The following is a 21495-nucleotide window of genomic DNA, read 5'->3' as shown; positions in this document are numbered from 1 at the left end:
TTTTTCAGGTTACAGTGTTTCAGTAATTTATATCACCATAGCATTAAGTAAAATTTTACTTGCTATTTATTAAGAAAAAAGACTGCTCTCAGTAAGAGACTTTAATTACTACATTACATTTCCCATCTTATACTTTTTTGCCTTACTTTTTTTGTAAGCATAAATTTCTGTATAATGAAGAATAAAATTTTAATAAATAAGTGTCTAGATTTTTTTATTTTTTAAACAGCAGCTAACAACTGCATGCCTATAAATAATTCCTTGCAGAGTTGGGTATCCTCCACCTCCTTTCCCTTCCAAGTAAAGGTCATCAATTTTTTTCCACAAGTGAACTCAACAATAGCTGAATTAATCCAGTTTGAGATTAATTGTTACAGGCTTGAGGGCAATAGCCAAGGTCCAGAATAAAATATTTAACGCTTGAGTATACTTCTCATTTTCAACTACCTCATCACATATGAAAGAGCCTGCAAAATATAAGCCACAACTAATTACAACATTCTGAATAATTATTTTCTCACATGTAAGACACATGGGACTACTCTACTTCAGTCAACCAGATAATCAGGGATAAGACATCACCAAAAGTAAAACACTGGGCTTCCGTTCAGACTTCTTTCAAAACGGAATCAATAAGGCATATCATTAGACTACACACAATCTAAAAATCACTTGTTCACAAATCAAGAAGTAATGGCAGTGGCAAATATGATTTTTTTGAAAGAATCAAATTTAGGTTTTATTTAAATTAATCATGATCCACTGGTAAAGCATGATAAAGACAACTTTGTTTGAGAATACAAGCTGTATCTTTAAAATTAAACCCTTATGTAAGATCAAGAATTTCTTCATGGTTACCTAAATAACTACCCTATCTACGTAACATTTTCTCTATTTAACTAGTCCACTCCAGACGTTCTATTTATAACACTCAAATGGATACACCACAATCCCTTGATACAGCTATTTCCAGCAGACATCTTTAAAAAGTCACAACAGATTCTATTTTAAATTATCACTGTTTCAAGATTCTGCTATCCACAGTCTAAAGGGTAGCAGACTTGTAAATGTGTCCCAGTGAAAAAATGCAAGTGTCCATTTCTGACTCCAGATTTTTACCACTAATTTCATTTCCATAGCTCCTGCAATACTATTAGTCTCAATGGGGCTGGACACAACTACAATTAGCTTTCTCTCAAAAATTACTTTTTACCCCAAATTTTGAAAACAGATGCCCACTGCTGATCTTTTGACTATACTATTTAATTAAGAAATAAAAAAGACACTGAGGATATCATAAAATGGCCACAAAGGTTTGAAATATTAAAAGAGCATTCAACTGTCATAAAGAAAAAACCCTACCAAAACCTTCATAATCATTTAAATTAAGTGAAGAAATGTTTTATTTATCTGGCAAAACGGCAATATCTTTTTGGCAACATAATAGCTTTTACTCTCTGCCAACTATTTTTAATGGTAGATTTTAAAAAAATAAAAAGAAAAAACGCAGAAATTATGCAGTTCACTAAGCCAGAAAACGACTTTTAGGTAAATTATTTGGGGAAAGAATAAAAAGTAATGCTTTTGTTACTTGTGTTATAAGCATTGCCCTGTGTATAAGTTGTAGCTGATGTTAATATCTATTCCGCAGTTAGATAATCCTCCATTAGCTAATTAAGTTCAGTTGTGAACTTATTAACCAGTATTTCGCTGACCATTTTGTTAAAGTATTTTGAATGATAGCCTACTAAATCTTAGCAGGCTTTCCAATGTACTACAGTTTGCAAAATTAAATTAACGGAGTATCTTCCATTTGTAAAGACTCTCTCCTCCCTAAGAAGTCTTAATTCATTTTGAAAACTTAAATTATAGCATAACTATAATAATTTCTATTCAGAAGCGATAATTGGTGCACAGATTTATTCTGTATGGTACCGGGCATCCCTAATCCCTTTTCAACTGTTACATGTGAGAAAAGAAATAGAAACCAAAGAGTGCGAAGAGTGCTCAGAACCTCATAGGATTACTCTACAGATTCATTTTCAAATCCAGGCCTCACACTGAAGACAGCAATAGACTATAAGGATAATTTGTGATGATATGCTATTAAAATATTTTTAATTGACTTATTGTTATGTATACATTGTTAATCCACGTCTTGAACACAGAACTGTTGCCCAATTACTGTACAAAACAATATTAGTTCAGAGTTTATGTTTTATTCTTGAAGATGAAGTGAGAAATATTAAAATAACACTAAACCTCATTATACCAAAATACAAGGGTAACACATATTTTTATATCTATACATTTATATATACACCTATATATACACATCATATATATATATATACACGCACCTATGATGGATCATTTCCTTGCAAGCTTATCCTATCTGTCACTCATTAAAGGAATCCTTGAAGCTCACAATTAACGCTTCCTATGTCCTCCAAATTCGTTTTCATAATGAAATCATCTTAATGTCAGCTACTTTGCCAACATTTTCATTGTTGTTACTCTACAGCTTCATCGACTCAAGAGTTAAAAGTGCACAGAGAAGTGAACAGAGTTCCTGAAATACAAATTCTATCTTGTTACCATTCATACTGAGTTACTACATGAGTTTCTCAGTAGACTTGTGTGATGTGCCAAGCTTTTGAAATACACAAATTCATTTTATGTCAGTTAGAAAATAAGGTATGTTCTTAAATCCTGATAATATTTGCTTGTACATTCCACACAGAAGTAAAAAGAATACATTTTAGTGATAAAACAGTTGGTGCTTACAAGGTAACAGCAGCAATTTCAATTCAGGGAAATCCTCCAATTTCTTTCTATTACATTGAATTCCGTATTTTTAACAACACTCAAAACATGTTAAGACAAAAGCTTATAGTGAATTCTCAGCTGTATACTCAAGATATCTACAGTCACTGAAATTTATATACAAACAGAATTGAGCTGCCCTAATATCTGACTGAATATACTCCTAAATTCTTGCATTCCTAGCAAGTTAATTTGTATGACCATATGAAATAGACCGGGCAACTTAAAATACATAGCAAAATGTATAAGAAGTACAAAGTTATCTAACCAATTTTTCAAGCAGTAAGAAAAAAAAAAATATGGAGAATCAAATTTTGACCTGATCACCTTTGGAAAGGAAAAAGTCAACATCACATAAAAAGGAAAAGAGGAGAGATACGAAGAACACAACAACATAGTCCCTTTTATGTTCATATGGCAGAATGCATTTCAAATGCAAAATTCATAGCAAAAAAAATCTGTTACAGGAAAACACAGCCTGTATGACATAATCCCTCAACAGGGTCCAAAGTACAAGACAATGCAAGAATACTTCAATTTGTATCAGGAAGTCAAACTGTACTGATGATGCCTGAGAGGGTTTAGTTAGTTAGTTATTACACAACAGAATTAGCCTTAACTTCAAAAAATAAAACAGAAACCCAATAAACAAAACCACGTACTCTCTTCTCTTCGAAATTAATCTAAGTGAAGTCTGTATTTGTAAGGCAGGCACTTAAGTCTAGAGAGTACTCGGTTTGACAGTTGCCTGTATAAGCACATGCAGCGCATTCATACACGGAAATACATTACTTTTTCTTTATTCAGTGTACAGGGTATAGGCATATAATTAAAATTCTGTCTCCTTATAAGACACCCTAAGTTTGCCACTTATTACTTTTTCAGAGCCTAATGTTGCAAGCTCAATAACCACCCTTTAAAAACGCTGGCAGTGTTTCATTCTGCATGCTTTATACCAAGTGAGACCATAAAGAACAACCACCACCGCAACATCCATGCATGTGCACAAATTAACATCAGTTAACAAATGGATATTTTACAACAATAGCAGAGTAAATAAGGAAAGATTGTGGCATGAAAGAAAGTGGAAAGGATATTTAACTTCCCTTTTACCCAGCAATTACTGCCAACAAACATTAATGGGCATTTACAGTTGATTATTTTACTGAAGCCCTTTTATGTCTTGTTTGAACTGGTACATGTCCTTGATCCCTCCCTGTCAACAGGTATTGCCAGTTTGTACTTCCTTCAATAGGATACCAGTACTTTTTAATGTGTAGGCCAGGTGTTATAGTGCGGGACTGCTTTCATCTGTGGTTACATGGCTTTAATTGTTAGAATTACATGCAGTTTATCACAGGATGGGCAAAACAAAGCATTAAACAAATCCTGTCGCCTCAGTGTCCCTACCACCCTCAAAAAAATCACAATCCTTTACACGCAAGCATCACATGAACAGAGTATCAAGATAAAGCCATTCTTCAGTTTCACCCTTGGCTGATCTGGGTGGAAGTTAAATTTCTGAATGGTAAACTCACTTGATGCAGCCTTTCTAGTTTAAGTTTTCATTATTTCTCTCCAGACTCTTCTACCTGAATTTACTTTTCCCCTGACGAGAATCCTTCCTAGCACAAGGAAAATCTAGAGTTTTGCCCACGGTCTTTATCTACTGGTAGTGAAGTCTCCACCTCTGCATTCCTAAATACACAACTTCAAATAAAAATGAATCGTGGCCTGGTGTGTTTGGCTTAAGAAAGAGAGATCGAGAACAATCATTTAAATGGCATTTTATACAAGCTACTGTAATGATCCTTCCCTTATTTCCTAGATAAGTCTTTTTTATCCCCTATACCACTGTTTTTTGTTTTTTAATTTGGAGGTCTTCTATAGTGGGATCCTGTATAGCAAGTTTAAAACTACTGACAATAACCTTTCTTTCCTAGCTACCCTTTTCAGTGTCTCTAGTAATAATCCATGAAATTCACAAAGCCTGTGGACCAAAATAAAATAAAAAAGATGACTCTCAATAGGCTCCTAGTTGTACAAGCTAGCTTTGAAAGCAACCTCATTACTAAAAATAAGAAAATTTAAAAATACTCTGTCTTCATCTTCTGTTTGCATCCCGTCTGTGCCACACCAAGGAAGGAGCAATGAGTGGCCCATGCTCAACCCTCTACAAAGAAGACAGCAAGAAAAAAATCACTTTCACTTACTTGGTGTTAATTCTGGGTTTCCTTTTAAGTTCATCATCTTTGGAATTGAAGGTCCATATATGTCTGCATCAAGCAAACCAACTTCTTTTGTCTGTGTAAGGAACAAAAAACCAAATTATTTGTCAAAATGTCTATCTTCCTTTATGTATTATTACTAGTTAAGCAAAATTTCAAAACCGCCCATAGAAATAAAAATACGATCTTGATTTTAGACACTTTATCACTGTTTTCTTTCTTTCTAAATTGCAATTGAAGCATGAAACATAACAATGTCTCTACAAACTGAGCCAGATGTCTTCACAAAATCCAGATTCTCAATACACAGAATCCTCCCTTGCACATTTTCTTACTCACAATGTAGACAAGACTTTAAATTAACAAACATTATAAGCCATGTTCTCTCTACTCCATGTACATTTATGCAGAAATAATATTCAAGTGTTTTTTTAAAAGGCATCAAATTGTATTGTAAAAAAAGAAAAAAAAGCAACACTTATAAATATATTTGAATTAACGCAGTTTGAATTACACTACTGACTACAAGGAATGTGAAAAAGATAAAAAATACATTTTTATGTTCTGTTTAAGTGGCCAGAGTAAACTTTTGCAGACATCTTGAAAATACTGAAATGCAAGTCTCTGAAGCCAATTAAGCAGGCATAACATTTTAATCAAATGCATTTACACAAAAGAATGCTAAAAATATGAGTTTGTTCAACTACATATGGTACATTAGGCAATAAACTTTAAATAAAAATTATTTCAACTATGTAGTCTAGACTTACAAGATTTATTTCTGTGTGCTTTTTTATAGATATACATACATATTTTGTGGAAATTAAACTATTTTTCCTACAGATGGCAAGACACACTACCAATTACCAAGTTCTACAAATTTAGTAAAGAGCAAGCCCTTTAAAGTGCTGAATGTCGAGGTTCTCTATTATAAAAAGCTAAGCGATTAAACATTTTGCAAAATTGCAAGTTAACTATGTTTAAAGGCTTGTTTGAAAGGTTAACGCAGCAATGGGAGCTTTCCCAACAATGCCGAATGAGACTTTCACTGTCAGTGTTTCAAAACGCATGCTTCGTTTTTTGGATGAAGCTTTTGCAATTTGGTATCATATATTAAGCCATTTTGTTATCACAGTTTTGATGGGAAACATGGAGAGAAAGATAAAGTCTTAGTGAGAACTATCAAGTTTCTGGTTAGAAGAAGAGTATAACGAGACTTTTAATGCAAGTATACAGCATCTCTACCCATGAACAGGATGTCTAAACATGAAGTATATTCTGTGGCATCACAATCAATTTGTTTGTTGGTTGTTCTTTTTTTAAACAAAAAATGCACCTGGATTAACACGCTGGTTTTGGCTGGGACAGAGTTAATTTTCTTCATAGTAGTGAGAATGTAGCAACGTTTTGGATTTGTGCTGGAAACCGTGTTGATAACACAGGGATTTTTTAGCTACTGCTGAGCAGGGCTTGCACAGAGTTGGGGCCTTTTCTGCTCCTCACACCAACCCACCAGCGAGCAGGCTGGGGGGCACACAAGAAGTTGGGAGGAGACATGGCCAAGACAGCTGACCCCAACTGACCAAAGGGCTATTCCATACCATATGACATCATGCTCAGTATACAAAGCTGGGGAAGAAGAAGGAAGGGCGGGAGTTTGGAGTTACAGCATTTGTTTTCCCAAGTAACGACTACATGTGATGGAGCCCTGCTTTCCTGAAGAAGACCTTATTGCTCTCTACAACTACCTGAAAGGAGGCTGTAGAGAGCTGGAGGTTGGTCTCTTCTTGCAAGTAACAAGTGACAGGACAAGAGGAAATGGCCTCAAGTTACATCAGGGGAGGTTTAGATTGCATATTAGGAAAAATTCCTTCACCAAAAGGGTTATCAAGCATCAGAACAGGCTGCCCAGGGAAGTGGTGGAATCGCCATCCCTGGAGGTATTCAAAAGGTGGGTAGATGTGGTGCTCAGGGACATGGTTTAGTGGTGGACTTGGCAGTATTAGGTTGATGGTTGGACTTGATGATCTTAAAGGCCCCTTCCAACCTAGACGACTCTATGGCTGAACACCTGCCTGCTGATGGGAAGCAGGGAATGAGTTCCTTATTTTGCTTTGCTTGTGTGCACGGCTTTCGCTTTACCTGTTAAACCGTCTTTATCTCAACCCATGCATTTTCTCACTTTTACTCTTCCAGTTCTCTCCCCAGTCCCACTGGGGGCGAGGGGGAAGTGAGCAAGTGGCTGTGAGGTGCTTAGATGTCGGCTGGGGTTAAACCATGATAACTAAAAACCTAGGTATTCAGGCCACTACTTCTAAACAAATCTGAATTTCAATTAAGATAAAGAAACTAGCTCATAGAAGCCTACACACCTGAGAAGAAAGAGTGACCCTTTTTACTACAGTATATGTAATAATTTGAGTTTGGTTTTTTTTTTCCTGTGGGCATTGCTTTTTTTCTTTCTCCTTCTTTTTTTAAGCTGTTGGTATTGAACCCTGAAGACATCCTTAACCGCTGAACAATTTAAAGCGTCGAATTTACCTAATATAAGCCAAACACATCTTAAATTTTACAACTAAGATGTAAAAAATGCATTACCATGCATTATCTACTACATACTTTGAAAAGCAGGTTTTTACTACAAAAATCAACCAAATTTGGGTTGTTACTCAATGTACTTTTTTATTAAACAGAGCAAAGCATATGTAATTACATGGATTATTTAATTTAGATTTTTTTAATATCTCTTTCCTTATAACATCCTATGAAATCTATTACAAAAAAGTTCAGGAGTTACTCTGACAAATTATTCTACTTCTTGACTTGTATGAAAGCTGCAATTTCAAAAAGACTGAAAAGACACATTTTTATGCTAGATTTCAAAGACATCAACAACAGTATTACAGCTTCTTTGTTCTTGTACAAAATGCATATTTTAACAGATTAGAAAGATTCATGACTCAGTCCCTTTATCTGTGTCAGCAGCTGATCGAACCCATCAAAACATCATCTAAGGGCTGTGCCACCTAATTCCTTCTCAAATGAAAGTAAATATTTGCAGAAAAATCTACATAGTGTTTTAAACCTGACTGACATCCTTTCCCTCAACTTTCTGAGGGTTTTCCCTCCAACAAGGATCATGACTATCCACTGAGCGGCTAACTGCAACAATCTTACAACTCATAGCAGTTTTGTTTTCAGCCTAAAGGGACTGAAGATTTAGGATGATCTAAATTAATTAGATTGACTTCATGACCTCCTGGGCATAGTCAGATCTTCATCACCATAGGCCACTAATTCCTAGGAGTCAGCAGTAATGTATCTACGAGGGTACCAAGTTTCCTGAAATGAAGAATAAATACACATACACTGGGGAAAAATACCCCTCAATTACCTAGGAGGACTTTGCAAATTCAGCTGCTACTTCAAATTACAAACCTGATTTTTGTTTTAAGTTAATACAATAGACCCAACAATTTCTCAAAGAAATTTACACACTTCATCAAAAGTAAGAAAGATGTCTGTCTCCAAGATGCACTGCTTTTGTTTGTGAATACGGTTCAATAAACGTTTGTCTTCAAACAGAAAAATAATTAACAGATTCTGAAGTTTCTACAACTCATGCCGATGGAAGCACGAGTGTTCCTGTAAGCACGGTGCTTTCTACAGGATTATAGAAGAAAGGTCTTCTGGAAAATCTTTAAATCACTAGCAGAACCTAATTAAAGATAGCCTAAGGTAGGTTTTTTTCTTCACCAAGCAATTCAACACGTTAGGTAAAACGACTTCATAATGCCTAAAAGTAGCAGCTTATACAGAAAGCAATGGCCCAATAAGCTAAGGTTTTGAGTTTTGTTTCTCCCAACTATACCTGCATTTGCCATATGTAAGCATTCCTAGAATACTAATAATAAACCTTTACTGAAGGTTTAATGTATCTTGAAAAAGCATTATGACAGCTCCAAGAGATCTTTTAAGACAGACACAGCACAGTCCAGATTATCTCTTCCAGCATTTACAATGTTTTAAATCCCCAGGAGATGAAATAATTTGCATACACCTGGATGCTACCACATGCAACTGTTAATCAGAATTACCAACACCAGATAGTTCTCATGCCGAGTTAAGTTTAATCCAGATGCATGAGTTAATAAAAAAAATTAAATTAAATTTTAATAAATTGTCATTTCACCCATATAACCCACATCTCATATGAATCAGCACATCTTTCAAAGTACTGCTGTATTAAAACAAACCCTAAAAAACATGCATAACACCAGACAAGGCAAAAAAGAGTAACTGGGCAGAAGGAACAAATTACAGAGGATCACAAGCAGGATGAAGAAGGCAACTTAAAAAATAAAGAAAGAAAAGAACCCAAATTCTAGGATTCCTCTAATGTCCTCTGACATTATTTCATATGCATATACATCGCATACCAACACTAAATCATTTTTCTAGTTAAGTAACACGATGGTTATACAGACAGAAATGCAGCACTCAAAGCACATTCAAACACATCAAAGTCCCCCTGCTTCTAAGTGTTCTTCAGAGCACAGCACGCACCACTGCTACAGCCACCCTCAGAACTCTGCAGCAAAAGGATTCACCACCCTTTTCACCACACAACTCCACCATCTTCTCATGGCTGCACCTTCTCCTTATAAAAATATTTCCATCCTGTGCTATTAAACAAACAGAATTCCATCTCTCCAGCTGGCATAGCAATAACCAAGTTCAAAACAGCTGTTCTCAAGTTAACATTTGTCCTTTTCCTTCCCCCTGCCCCGCTGCGGAAGGAAGTTTGAATCAGTGTTGAAGCTTACTACGTTTGGAAAATACTTTCTAGAGACCCGTATTTTTTTGTTGCCTTACTGCAAGTTCTGAACACGTTAAGCTCTCAAAATGTAACTGACCATGTAACCATTCCCGTATGATTTAATCATGTTCTTACACATCACTGGACATATGGCAAGCTACTTTGAAAAAATACACTAAACTAACATGTGCAGAATTACCACCTGAGTGACATCCTTACCAATATCATCAGGTAGAGAGAACACAAAATTAGAAATAAATACATTGTCGGCACATGAAAACACAAAAGCACTCTCTTGGTCTATTCAGCAAAAGGCATACTTAAAACACTCACAGATGTTCCCATTTATCTTCTTATCAATGCTTCTAAGGTTTCTCCCCTCTCTAGCTAAGGGCTCCCTACCATAGGCTAACTACTGCTAGGATTTGCTCTTTCTGCAGTACCAGTGCCAACTGTCACAGGCTCATCTGACCACTAGTGAGCTCAAGAACACACAAAAAAAATAAGTTTGCAGGATAAAGGATGGTGGTAAAGAATTATAACTCCTCTTCCTCTTCTGCTTGTACATCATTGATTACATCATCCTTTTTACTTCACTACCATCAGTCTTCTCAATGAGATATTAATTTGCCCGATTAGACCTCTAAAGTTTTGTGACAAATATTCAGCATAAGGTACATCTATATAATCACTGCCTCTCTTATCCCAGTACAAGCACTGTAAAGTTTTCATTCTGATTTAGAAACTTCTCTCCCTACACTAAGAAATTAAAACAAGTTTTCACAGTCACCAGGTATAGATTCTGTATTTACAAGAAAACCAAACGCTGTATCAATAGATAAAGAAGATACTCTTGCACATATTCCTGAAAGGTGAGAATCCTACAGCTTCATTTTGTGCAGCGTACAAATTACAGGCACAGACAACCTCACTAAAAACATCCTTTCCTTTAACTTCTCTGGCAACATTCTCACAGTAATTAAAGTTCAGTTTAGCCTTTGAACTTGGCCACTGCCTTGTGAGCAAAAGAGATTTGCAAGATAGCTGCATTCTGAATTACTAATTTCCAAGCTCTGAACTTGGTTGTAATAAATCCTTTTGGGGGGAAAAATTAAAATAAAGTTGTTAAAGGTCGTATTAAACACATTCCTTCAACATATTGTCAGAGAGAGATCTCTTAAAAACCCAGTAAGTTTTGCCTCCTTCACTTTTCCTTATGCAGATTCAAAATTATTGAATTGCTGTTATGTTTGTTCTCTTCGGCAGGTGAGTTACCATACGTGGTCCTTGTACAGATGACATAGGTCTATGTTAATGACAAAGTGATCCATAACTTTCCTCCTGTTAACTATTTTAGCAGACACTTAAGAGCTGTTTAGTCTCTCCGATACACTTTATGCAGGTTCCCTTTTTTGTCTTTCAGGTAATATTAACTATGAAATCAATTAAAATTTCCAATAACAGATTTTTCAACCAAATGCAACCAGTTCCATTCATATATCACAGAGGACCCCTCCAGGCACACTTCTGCGTTCAGTGGAGAATCTGGTGGTATTCATTGATTTCTTCCAAGTTGCCAAATGCTTTATTGAGGAACAAGCCTGATAAAAGACTTCATGCCAAAGGAGAGAAAGAAGGTCGGGGGGGGGGGGGGGGGGGAGAGAAAAAAAAACGACAGCTCACAAAAGGCTGCTATAAATAGCTGTTAATCAACATAGCCTATGTTACTGCTAAACATCCAGAGACTCTTTGACAGCATTAATTAATTTCATTTTTGCTTATCATTTCTGAGACTTTTTTTCCATTCTTGGTAGGGCATATATATCCCCACTGGATGTTTGCGGATGGTATTCTACTTCGAAGTAAACTCTGCAGACCACCAGAATTCCCCGGTGTTCAGCCCAGGAGGGATGGAGGCACAGGTTAATGAGCTGTCATCGTTCTATACAGTGAAGGATTCCCTACATAGAAGCACTCCCAATACTCAGCAGCTGCAGCCCATTCCAAAGACAGAAATTCCAGCTTTGCTAAATGAAGGTGCCAGTTATTTTTAAAGCTGGTGCTCTTAATCCACTACCAGGACTCTCAATTTACCCTTTTAATGTCATTATAGACTTAAAGCTAATCCCAAACTGCAAGTAGCAACACACAGGACAAAAGGGAACTTAAAATCAGGATAGACTCTGGATTCCTCGTTTGACATACTGACACACTGAATAGCCATCTTTTAATCCCTAATTCCCTAACTCTTTCAGCTGCACACTATTTAAGTGCCTAGCTGTAAATTGGATTAAAACCAAAGAAGTACCACCACAGTTTTCTCACTTGCTATCCGAGAAATGCAGACTTATTTTAAACACTCACTCCTCTTATGGTTTAAAAGACCTTTTCCTTCATATGAAGATCTTCTAGTTTTCTCTCAGCTACAGAACTTCTCTGGCACTTTCTTCCAGAACAGTCTGCAGTAGCTCCTAGTCAGACTTCAGAATAATCAGATATCAGTAATTCAACCTTGTTTGGCCTTCTTGCACATTATGTATCCTATCGGGAAAAAAATTTCAATAGAGCACCATTTTAAAAATAAATTACCAAAATCCAAAACAGAACCCGAAACATTACTACACCTCTACAAGATGCCTCACCACTTCCTCAGCATACCAAATTATTATAAACATGCTTCACCTTTCACATCAGCCTTTCTGACACCTGCACTAGGCTTTCAATGACTTGAAGAGTCAGGATGCAGGTAAATAACTCTACATGCAAATATTTAAAAAAAAAAAAAGTTTTTTTATTTTCCTCATATTAAGCATATAGTCATTTGAGTAAAGTAAAACATTTTAAGTGGCCCCCATTTAAAAATATTTTTAATTTCACTCATTTCTTAATTGAAAAGCAGTAAGATTTTTAAACCTTTATGCTCTCATTTTCTCAGCTAATCTAGGAGCTGAGCTGTCATTGCAAGATAACCCCAATCAATTTTAACTGGCATCTCCAACTTTACTGACATTTTTTAGCATCAAGAAACAAGCATGAACACCTTATCTACAGCAATTAAAGTCTTCTAATTCTCTTAGCAACAAAGGTAAGGATGCCTAGAAATCAAATCCTAATAACTAGGAAAGCTGCATAGGAGAAGGACAAAACAGGTCAGAACTTGCCTTCGTGCAATAATTATTCAGTAAAGCAGCCCATTATTGTCTAATTTCTTCTCGATTTTTTTGTTCCACCCATGTGGATTTTTTTCCTTACCTGAAAGAAACGTATATACGTTGCGAAGTCATCTTTTAATGCAGCAGTCAAATATTATCCTGTAGATGATCAGTTTAATTACAGGAGCCAAATATTTGGGGGGGGGGGGGGGGGGGGGGGGGAAGCTGGAACGTGAAGAAAATAAAACTACTCAAAATCCACCCACCTTAAGATCAACCTGTGTTGCTTGATTAAATTAAAAATTTTGAAATAATTAAAACTAATTGTATTGTCACAATAGTCAATTCAGGTGAAGACTCTGCTCACAGCGACATAACTTCTGTAAGTTCTATAACTTATATAACTATATACTTGTGAGAAACCTCATACTCACAGGCAGATATATCCACACGAGCTTGATGTCTTTTTTTTTGGGGGGGGGGTGGGTTGGTTTGTTTGTTTGTTTTTTAAACCTGCCGTGTCACATTTTGACTGTGACACCGCCGGAATCCGCGTTTTTCACGTAGCTGATCACGAGCTTTCCCCCGCTGCACCGACGTCCCGACACGCCGTGCCCGGCCTCTGGCCGCCCGGGGCGGGCTGCAGCACGCGGCGGGGAAGGGGGAGTGGCCGCGCCCCCGGCCCCGCCTCCGCGCCCCCTGCCGGCCGCCGCCCCCTTAAAACACGACGTTGCCCAGCAACCAGCGGGTTTGCTGGGGAAAACAACGCCCCCCCCACGGGATAAAAAGCAGCCTTGGTGTATTTCAGTCGTTGGTCCTGGCCTGCTTGACCCAATCACAGGATCACGGAACGGTTTGGGTTGGAGAGGACCTTAAACATCACCCCGTTCCACCCCCTGCCATGGGCAGGGACACCTCCCGCTAGACCAGGCTGCTCAAAGCCCCATCCAACCTGGCCTTGAACACCTCCAGGGATGGGGCATCCACAACTTCTCTGGGCAACCTGTTCCAGTGTCTCACCACCCTAAGGATAAAGAGTTTCTTCCTGGTATCTAATCTAAATCTCCCTTCTTCCAGTTTAAAACCATTACCCCTGGTCCTATCGCTCCCCTCCCTGACAAAGCGTCCCTCCCCACCTCTCCTGTAGGCCCCTGACACAGAGCGATGATAACAGTTAAAACTGACACCTTTAACCACGCGCCCCCACTGCTTGCAGGCAGAAGCCACTCGCTCATGCCTACCCACTGACTTGTTCCCATGTGGTCTTACTATTTGCTCCTCTGACCTTCACAACACAAAACCGACTTCATCCTACAGCGGAAAAAAAAGTAAGTCTTCCTGGGAAGAAAAGGAGAGTTAAAGGAAATGTGAGTGGGGGGCTTGCCTTACAGTGACAGCACGAGCACACAGCCTCCCAACTGGAGCTGTGCCATCCTTAGTCATGCACAGCTGGTGTTTGCTCACTAAAATACTCTGTTCATAAACAAGCAATCTCTATCCTATTATTGCTGCCATCTATTAATTCAACTTGTTTCTACTATAATAAATCGTCTCTGGCCAGGCAGCTTTCATAAATAGTCATTCTAGTCTCAATATGAATCGTCCTGGCACGAAACCCAAAAATTCTTCTCAAGTGCTCCTAGGGGAGCGTAACTGACTGCTGGTACATCAAAAGAATGAAAAGAATCAGCTGTCAAATGAAGCAAGCAATTAAAAATAGCACACAAGGGTAAAACTTTATTTCTTAACACAAAAAGAACACTGTATAGATTTATAGGTCTTGGTACAGGCACAAGACCTTATACAGTTCTTAACTAATCCATCTACAACAGGTAACCCGGGGTACCGAAAGCCTAATATTCTAGAGAGGGATAAGAGGCTGCCCTGCTTGTTTCCCTGGCTTTGCATCAAAAAAAACCCAAACCAAAACTCAAAAAAAACCTACTTTGTCTTGGACGTGGTATCCAGGCATCTAAATGAAATCCTGTCTTGAATTACTTACTCTGTAACCATGAGGTAGAAATATGCCACACAGACTGAGCACCAGCATGCACGACTTGAACTCCTGAATTCTAATCCCAGCTCTGCCAACAACACTGTGCGCCAGTGACAACATCCAAGGCTCTGTCAATGCCTTAATACTTCACACCATCACTACAATAACTGGAAAAGCTTCCATAATTTAAAAAAAAAAAATCTATAGAAACAGTGGGTTTGGTTTTTAACTAGAGAAAGTAGAATATTAAGAGAAGATGGAAGCTTTCTTTTATCAATAGGACAAAAAATTCCTTTATGCTTTGACTGTTAATCTTCACTATCAAACAACAATAAGATGTCACAGCTGTTGCTGAAAGCAGCAAGAACCTACTCTAATCCAATCTCCTCTGAAAGCATCTTCCACAGATCTCCCTCGCCAGAAAACAGTTGTTCTCAATAGTCTGTGACCTGTATAATCTTAGAAAGAGAACACTTGAAAGATCAGAAGACAACATTATTTTTGAAGTCATTTAGCTCCAGTATACTACTTGCTTTGAAAATCTACTTACAATCATTGAACTTGTAACAGAAACAGACTGTATCTAATGAAGGAAGCACAGACCTTTATTATCACGGTGACCTATGTCTCTTCACGACTCCTTTCTTTCCTCTTTTAAACAGTACATCGAGTCCAAGCACCAGTTTCTATAAATCTGTATTTTGCTTATAAGTGACATAAGGAGCGTAATGAAGTTGCAGGAGGCTGCTGAAGCTACGATCTACTAACAGAATCATTACTGCTCCCCCAGAAAGAGATGAACTTACACTAGCAATGAAGGGAAGCCATAGGAAGGTGATGCACAATCAGTAGTTATTAAAAGTAAAATGAAGAGGTCCATTGCTGCCTATGTGAGGTCAAAGAAATTCACTATAGACTTCAGCAGGATGCACCAATGGATGCTGGAAAACAACCTCCTTATTTATTACACTGTAACAAAACTGAACATTGCATCAATCCCCACAATTCAGAGCACTGGACAATCCCAGCCTGGATCACGGTCCCTGAGATATTACCTTCATAACCCTGAGTCATGAAACTAGTGAACTGAAATCAATGGGAGTACACAAATGAACACACTAGCAAATTCAAGTGCAAACATTAAACATATACATGATATATGCCATCATTATCTTTTTAGAGAGATATATATATAAAAATGCATGATAAACATAAAAAAACAAGATAGAGTTGAGTTTATTCAATCCACCTTAATTCTGTATTTTATAACCTGTAACTACATCAATACACAATTTCACGGCAGCATCTTGCTAAATAGTGACCATCAGTTCATGCAAGTCACAGCTGTATCATCAATTTCAGCTGCTCTTCATCGATTAACATCCACCAGAAGCTGGCCTCTAATTTTACACCACCACATAATCGTAACATCAGAAATGACTAGCACATTCTGTGTTTACTTAACTTACTTGGCTCATTTTAATTTAAAATTATTTCTCAAGTCTCCGATTTTCCAAATAACTCTGCCAACAACCTCTTCAATCATTCTAGACTATGGTCTCTCTTATTTGTGTGCTTCACAAGTGTTTTAATGGGCTACTGCAGTGGTATATCACATTATTACGTTTAAAGCCGGATGTTTAACTCCTAACAAAGGGCATAATCCCAAAGCTTGTGTGTGTCAGAATTACTAATAGATGCTTTATCTAAATATAAATTTAAACAATGCACAAAACTGCATGTTTGAAAAGTATCAGGCACAAATCTGAAAACACTTAAGCTGGTACAGAAAGTTATATGCAATTAGTTGACATCGTTTCCATGGAGCTACTCAATGACCATACCACAATACAGACCACACTGCAGGGTCACATTCGTTTTGTAAAAGTATTACAGCAAATGCCATGTTCTAAAGTTAATTAGAAGGAACCATTCAAGCAGTTTTGCTTTTCAAGATGACAGATTTTTCTCTGAAAACAAATTACTCCAGCAGCCTATTTAAAACGCAGAATTAAGAACTGTGAAATATCAAGATCAGATGCCATTATAAACAGTACATTTTTCATATAACAGCTTTAAACACTCTCTTCTTATCAAGTATGACTGAGTTTATGGTAATTTTTTTAAGCTTTTACAAAATTCCTACAACAAGTGTGCAGACTGCATGTAAACCTCACTCCTTCTACCTGTTGTTTTTTCTTTTACAACAAGAAAAAGATGATACATTTACCAGATTAAAGTACTTGAGGATATTTTGTATTTAATAAATGCTTTATGAGTACAAAACCTTCATTATACACCCTTACACAGGAAGTGAAGCTTATTTCTGAGTTTACCTCTGTGGCAATAAATGTGCACAATGGAACTACTCCCAGCTTGTAGCAGCAGGTGGACATAACAAAGACCTGGTGTTTTTACATTTGAATGGTTCCCATCATCTATTTATAGTCCAAGTAACAGTTCAAGCAATACCAAATTAGGCAATAATATTTTGTCACTCAAAAAACGTATTTCCAAGCTTTAGGGAAGATAGGTTGCTCCTTTTTATCCTCAGCTGTTTATATTTTTATGCATTAAATTTCTCTGGTAAAAGTAAATCTTTAGAGTTATTAAAAAAAAATGTTTTGGACACCATCCAGCACTTACTCATATTTTTTCCAAGTCAGTGCTCTGAAGTGATAGAATTTAATTATTTATTACATGTCTACAACCTGCACAAATATCCTCTACTATGTCTACACACCCTTGCAGAATTGCAGTTGAACTGAGACACACAAGAGAAAGGACACAGCCAAACCCAGATGACAGATGAGAGCTACTAAGTCACTCATGGTACTGACAAAATATAAAGAAACTAATATAAACTCAAAACTCCATGAAAAACAAATAAAGAAATTAACTGTCAGAGTAAATACTTAGATTTAATGTATGTGACTGCCCCCAGCAGTAACCATTTTATTTATGACTCACACAGCTGTTTCACATTAAGGCTGATAATTAGATGTCCACCTACCGAATCATTTGCTGCTAGGGCGAGGGCTATGTTTACTGCAAGAAACAGGAAGGAAAAAGAAAAGACATTAAGCACAAGAAAACTTAACTCCTAAATATCTAGAATGTTACCATTTCTAACAAGAGAAAACATAGTAACAATACATCACACTTACCTAATAATTGCATTCATCATCTTGATTCTTAGCTTCTTGCACCTCTACAGTATTACCAGTGGTTTAAATGGCAGCAGCACCTACATTTCAGTCCATCTTTGCTAAGAGGCTACCAAACTCAATCTAATCTGCAAAAACCTGCAGACTCTAAGTTTCTAGAGGACATTACAAAATAAAAAATACAACCTAAGTATTTTGCCAGAGGATGACATTAAGAAAAAAAGTTCGAGGTGCCCACTTGACTTTTGAAAAGTGGACACTGTACTGCAAAACTAAAATAACCCTACCATAGGTAACCTTCACCACAGTCTGTTATTAAATTTATTAAAACTAGAGATTAGGTAAGTATTGACCTGAACTGTTAAAGGCCAGTGACCAGAAAGATGCTCATATCCCTTTTTTGATTTCATGTGATTTATTAAACGTGGATATTTTCTGGAAGAAGGTGCAATGCATGCTTTTCGCTTGATTTTTATGTCAGAAAACAAAGTCTCACCTACTCTGAAAGCATCTGTAACAACTAAAGAAACAAAAAAAACAGCCATTAAAAAGACTGTGAGTTTGTTCACAGATTTTACATTTCCATCGACACTTAACTTCCATAACTGAAAAGCACATGCAAGAAATGGTATCTTTTAATTGCTCACCAGCTTCAATTGTGTTGGAAGACCTCCTAGAAGCTTCAGTATAACCAAATAGTAATTGTTATGATCCAAGCATCAACATCTTTTGCAGGAAAAACACACACACACAAAAAAAAAAAAAAAAAAAAAAAAACAAAAAACCCAAAACAAACACACACCTCTTTCTTGGATAAGATCTTTTGCTTCCTTTACACATTGCTGTACCTCATTCCACAGCGCCTTTTAAGAAAAATAAGCTGCAGTCAAGCCTTTTTCCACTGGAAGACTATGAAGGTACTTAGAACAAGCTGGGGAGTCAGGTTCACAACTTAAAGTATTTAGTATTGAGAAAGACAAGTTCCTTTAAACAAAATGGTGAGGAGGTTAACAAAGAAAACTGTACAACTCTCCTTAAGAAGCACACAGCCACTGTTTACTCCTAAGACAATAAAGCATATAGATTTTATTCTTCAGTTTGCTATTTAAACTGATGATTGATTAACCGTTCCCTGAATCAATCAGAGGAAAATGCATCCTCTGAAACTTGGAGACCAATCTACAAATCACAGATAAGGAGAAAAAACAAGCAAACCAATGATAAATAAAAAAAAGAAATAAAATCAACCATAGCTCATGACTGAAGAGGCACAAAGGAAGCACCAAGTTACTCCACACACTGTCTTAAAACCACTTCAGATATCTATCTTCTTCCTACACAATTATCATGTGTGAAAATTAAAGCATGATCCACAATGCTCCTTCAATAAAGGGTACTGACTATTGAAGGGATAAAAGGGAGACAGGGAATAAAAGGGATAAAAGGGAATAATATAGCAGGAAAACCTGAATTTTTTAGGTGGCCAGTTCAGATTTGGAAGTTACGAAGTCCAAACTAATACACCTTCCGAGACCTGTACTGATTTCTAGAAGACTAACTCAGATCTCCCTGTGCATCATTCTTGGTATCGGCTGGCTGGTTTAGCATGGGCGGAGATACCACAGTGACGACTCTTAGAGCCTGCTGTGAAGTTGTAAATAAATAAATAAATAAATAAAGTTGTGTTGAACTTCTGGAATGTATCTGCCCTGTTCCACTGCACTCCTGGTTATGGGAACTTACTAGTTAGGGCCAACATGAATGTTTAGGTTCAGGTTAGGTCCTACACTGCATCTCAATGCCCTCTTGGAACTGACAGTAATACAAAGACAATGGAGTGCAAGATTGGGATTCAACATAGAACACAAAATATCCAGCTATTGTTCAAATCATGTTGATTTTGTAAATTGTTGATTTACAAACAGGTATTTGGTATTTTCAGTAACCTGAAACAACCAGCCTATGAAGTATAACCATCAACCAAAAGGTACATTATCAAGAAATGCAAGCGTTGGTTGTTTTGCATGTCTTTGTACAGGAACATGTATCCTAAGTACAGAATAGTATATAAGTGTATCCTATATATAGAAAAAAATACTTTTTTTTTTAAAGTAGTTACTGTTACTACAGATACCATGCTTGTCTGTTCTAGTATTCATTAGACTGTCAGTCCTTTTCAAGCATGGCTGAAATACAAACCACAAAATGAGAAATTAAGAGCTACATCGATGTGTTATTCACAGCAAATGGAATCAAACAGTAGACAACATTCAACTCAAGTATGACTGTCTTCCAATATAGATACTAAGGACAAGATCTCTAAACAAATTTCTAACATTTTACAGAGATCTTCTCAAAGAGGTTTACCTTCAGTGTCATCTTTAAGTTCAAGCAAACCTCTGCAGTACTGGTAACCTATGTACTATCTTGTTGAAACACCCAGGAACTGCACAGTTAGAGAAAAATTAATTAAAAATTTAATAGTGGGGCTGAGAGAAGAGTTCAAGGTGCTTCACAAGGCTCTGATCATCTTGTGTGGTTTATAACTTCTGTTTCACCTTTTTTTTTTTTATGAAATGCCTATACAAGTAGTTGAGAAAATTGGACAGAGACCTGATTTTGAAACCTTCCAAATATTAGCATCCTCTACAGAGCACATGACTATGCCAACACAGCACAGAGGAACACTGTATGGGCACGCCTACGCTGCTAGGGAAGGAGGAACCGTGTCACTGCACAAGCCTATGATCTCCTACACCTCAGCTTACATCGCCTCTTAAGAAAGCAGACTGTCCCAGGACAGCACTACTCTACTATGAAGATATTATTTTAAAGCTGTCTGCTCAGTTTGCACTTCATTTAAAGCCAAGACCTCTGTACCCACGTAGGTTCTCAATGGCTGCAATGGGACTTGACAGAGGTGAAGGTCTGTGTTAGTGGGACTCAACACAATGACACAGTGAGTGCCCAAACATTCCTTACAAAGTATCACAAAACGTGCAAAGTAAACGATAACAGGGGGAAAAAAAAATATTACCTGCTGTTGTTGATTTTCCAACTCCCCCTTTTCCAGAAGCCAAGACCACCACCTGCTTAACTCCTTCTATGGGCTTCTGTTTCGGCAGCCCCCGTGACAGGATCTGGGCGCGTTTGTCCCTTAGAGACTCATCCCTGGATCTTGAGGACTAACAAAAACAGAAAGCAAGCGAATGCGTATGCAGCAACCCGCATTTTCCGCGGAGAAAGCCGAGAGGGAAGAACCCACCAGTTCCACTACTGGTCCAATAAAAAAAAAAAAAGAAGCGTT

At 37.2% G+C, this 21495-nt stretch overlaps 1 protein-coding gene across 3 annotated transcripts in view; it reads right to left on the bottom strand.

The window, feature by feature from the left end:
* NUBPL (NUBP iron-sulfur cluster assembly factor, mitochondrial) overlaps positions 1–21495 on the bottom strand; it is an 86798-nt gene that overhangs the window by 64422 nt on the left and 881 nt on the right. Inside the window, exons 2-4 of one of the 3 annotated variants that reach the window (XM_074585113.1) lie at positions 21226–21373; positions 18035–18069; positions 5040–5130 (exon numbers count right to left, since the gene is read on the bottom strand). In XM_074585113.1, coding sequence (XP_074441214.1) covers positions 5040–5130; positions 18035–18069; positions 21226–21373 — 274 coding nt within the window. Of the gene's footprint in view, positions 1–5039; positions 5131–13459; positions 13621–18034; positions 18070–21225; positions 21374–21495 lie in introns of those variants that run through there. The other 2 variants (XM_074585115.1, XM_074585116.1) reach the window with 2 other exon arrangements.

This window comes from Larus michahellis, chromosome 4 (assembly GCF_964199755.1).
Source record: "Larus michahellis chromosome 4, bLarMic1.1, whole genome shotgun sequence".
In the NCBI taxonomy this organism is placed as follows: Eukaryota; Metazoa; Chordata; class Aves; order Charadriiformes; family Laridae; genus Larus; species Larus michahellis.
The sequence above is the reverse complement of the archived record's forward strand: the minus strand, read 5'-3'. Positions and strand labels throughout refer to the sequence as shown.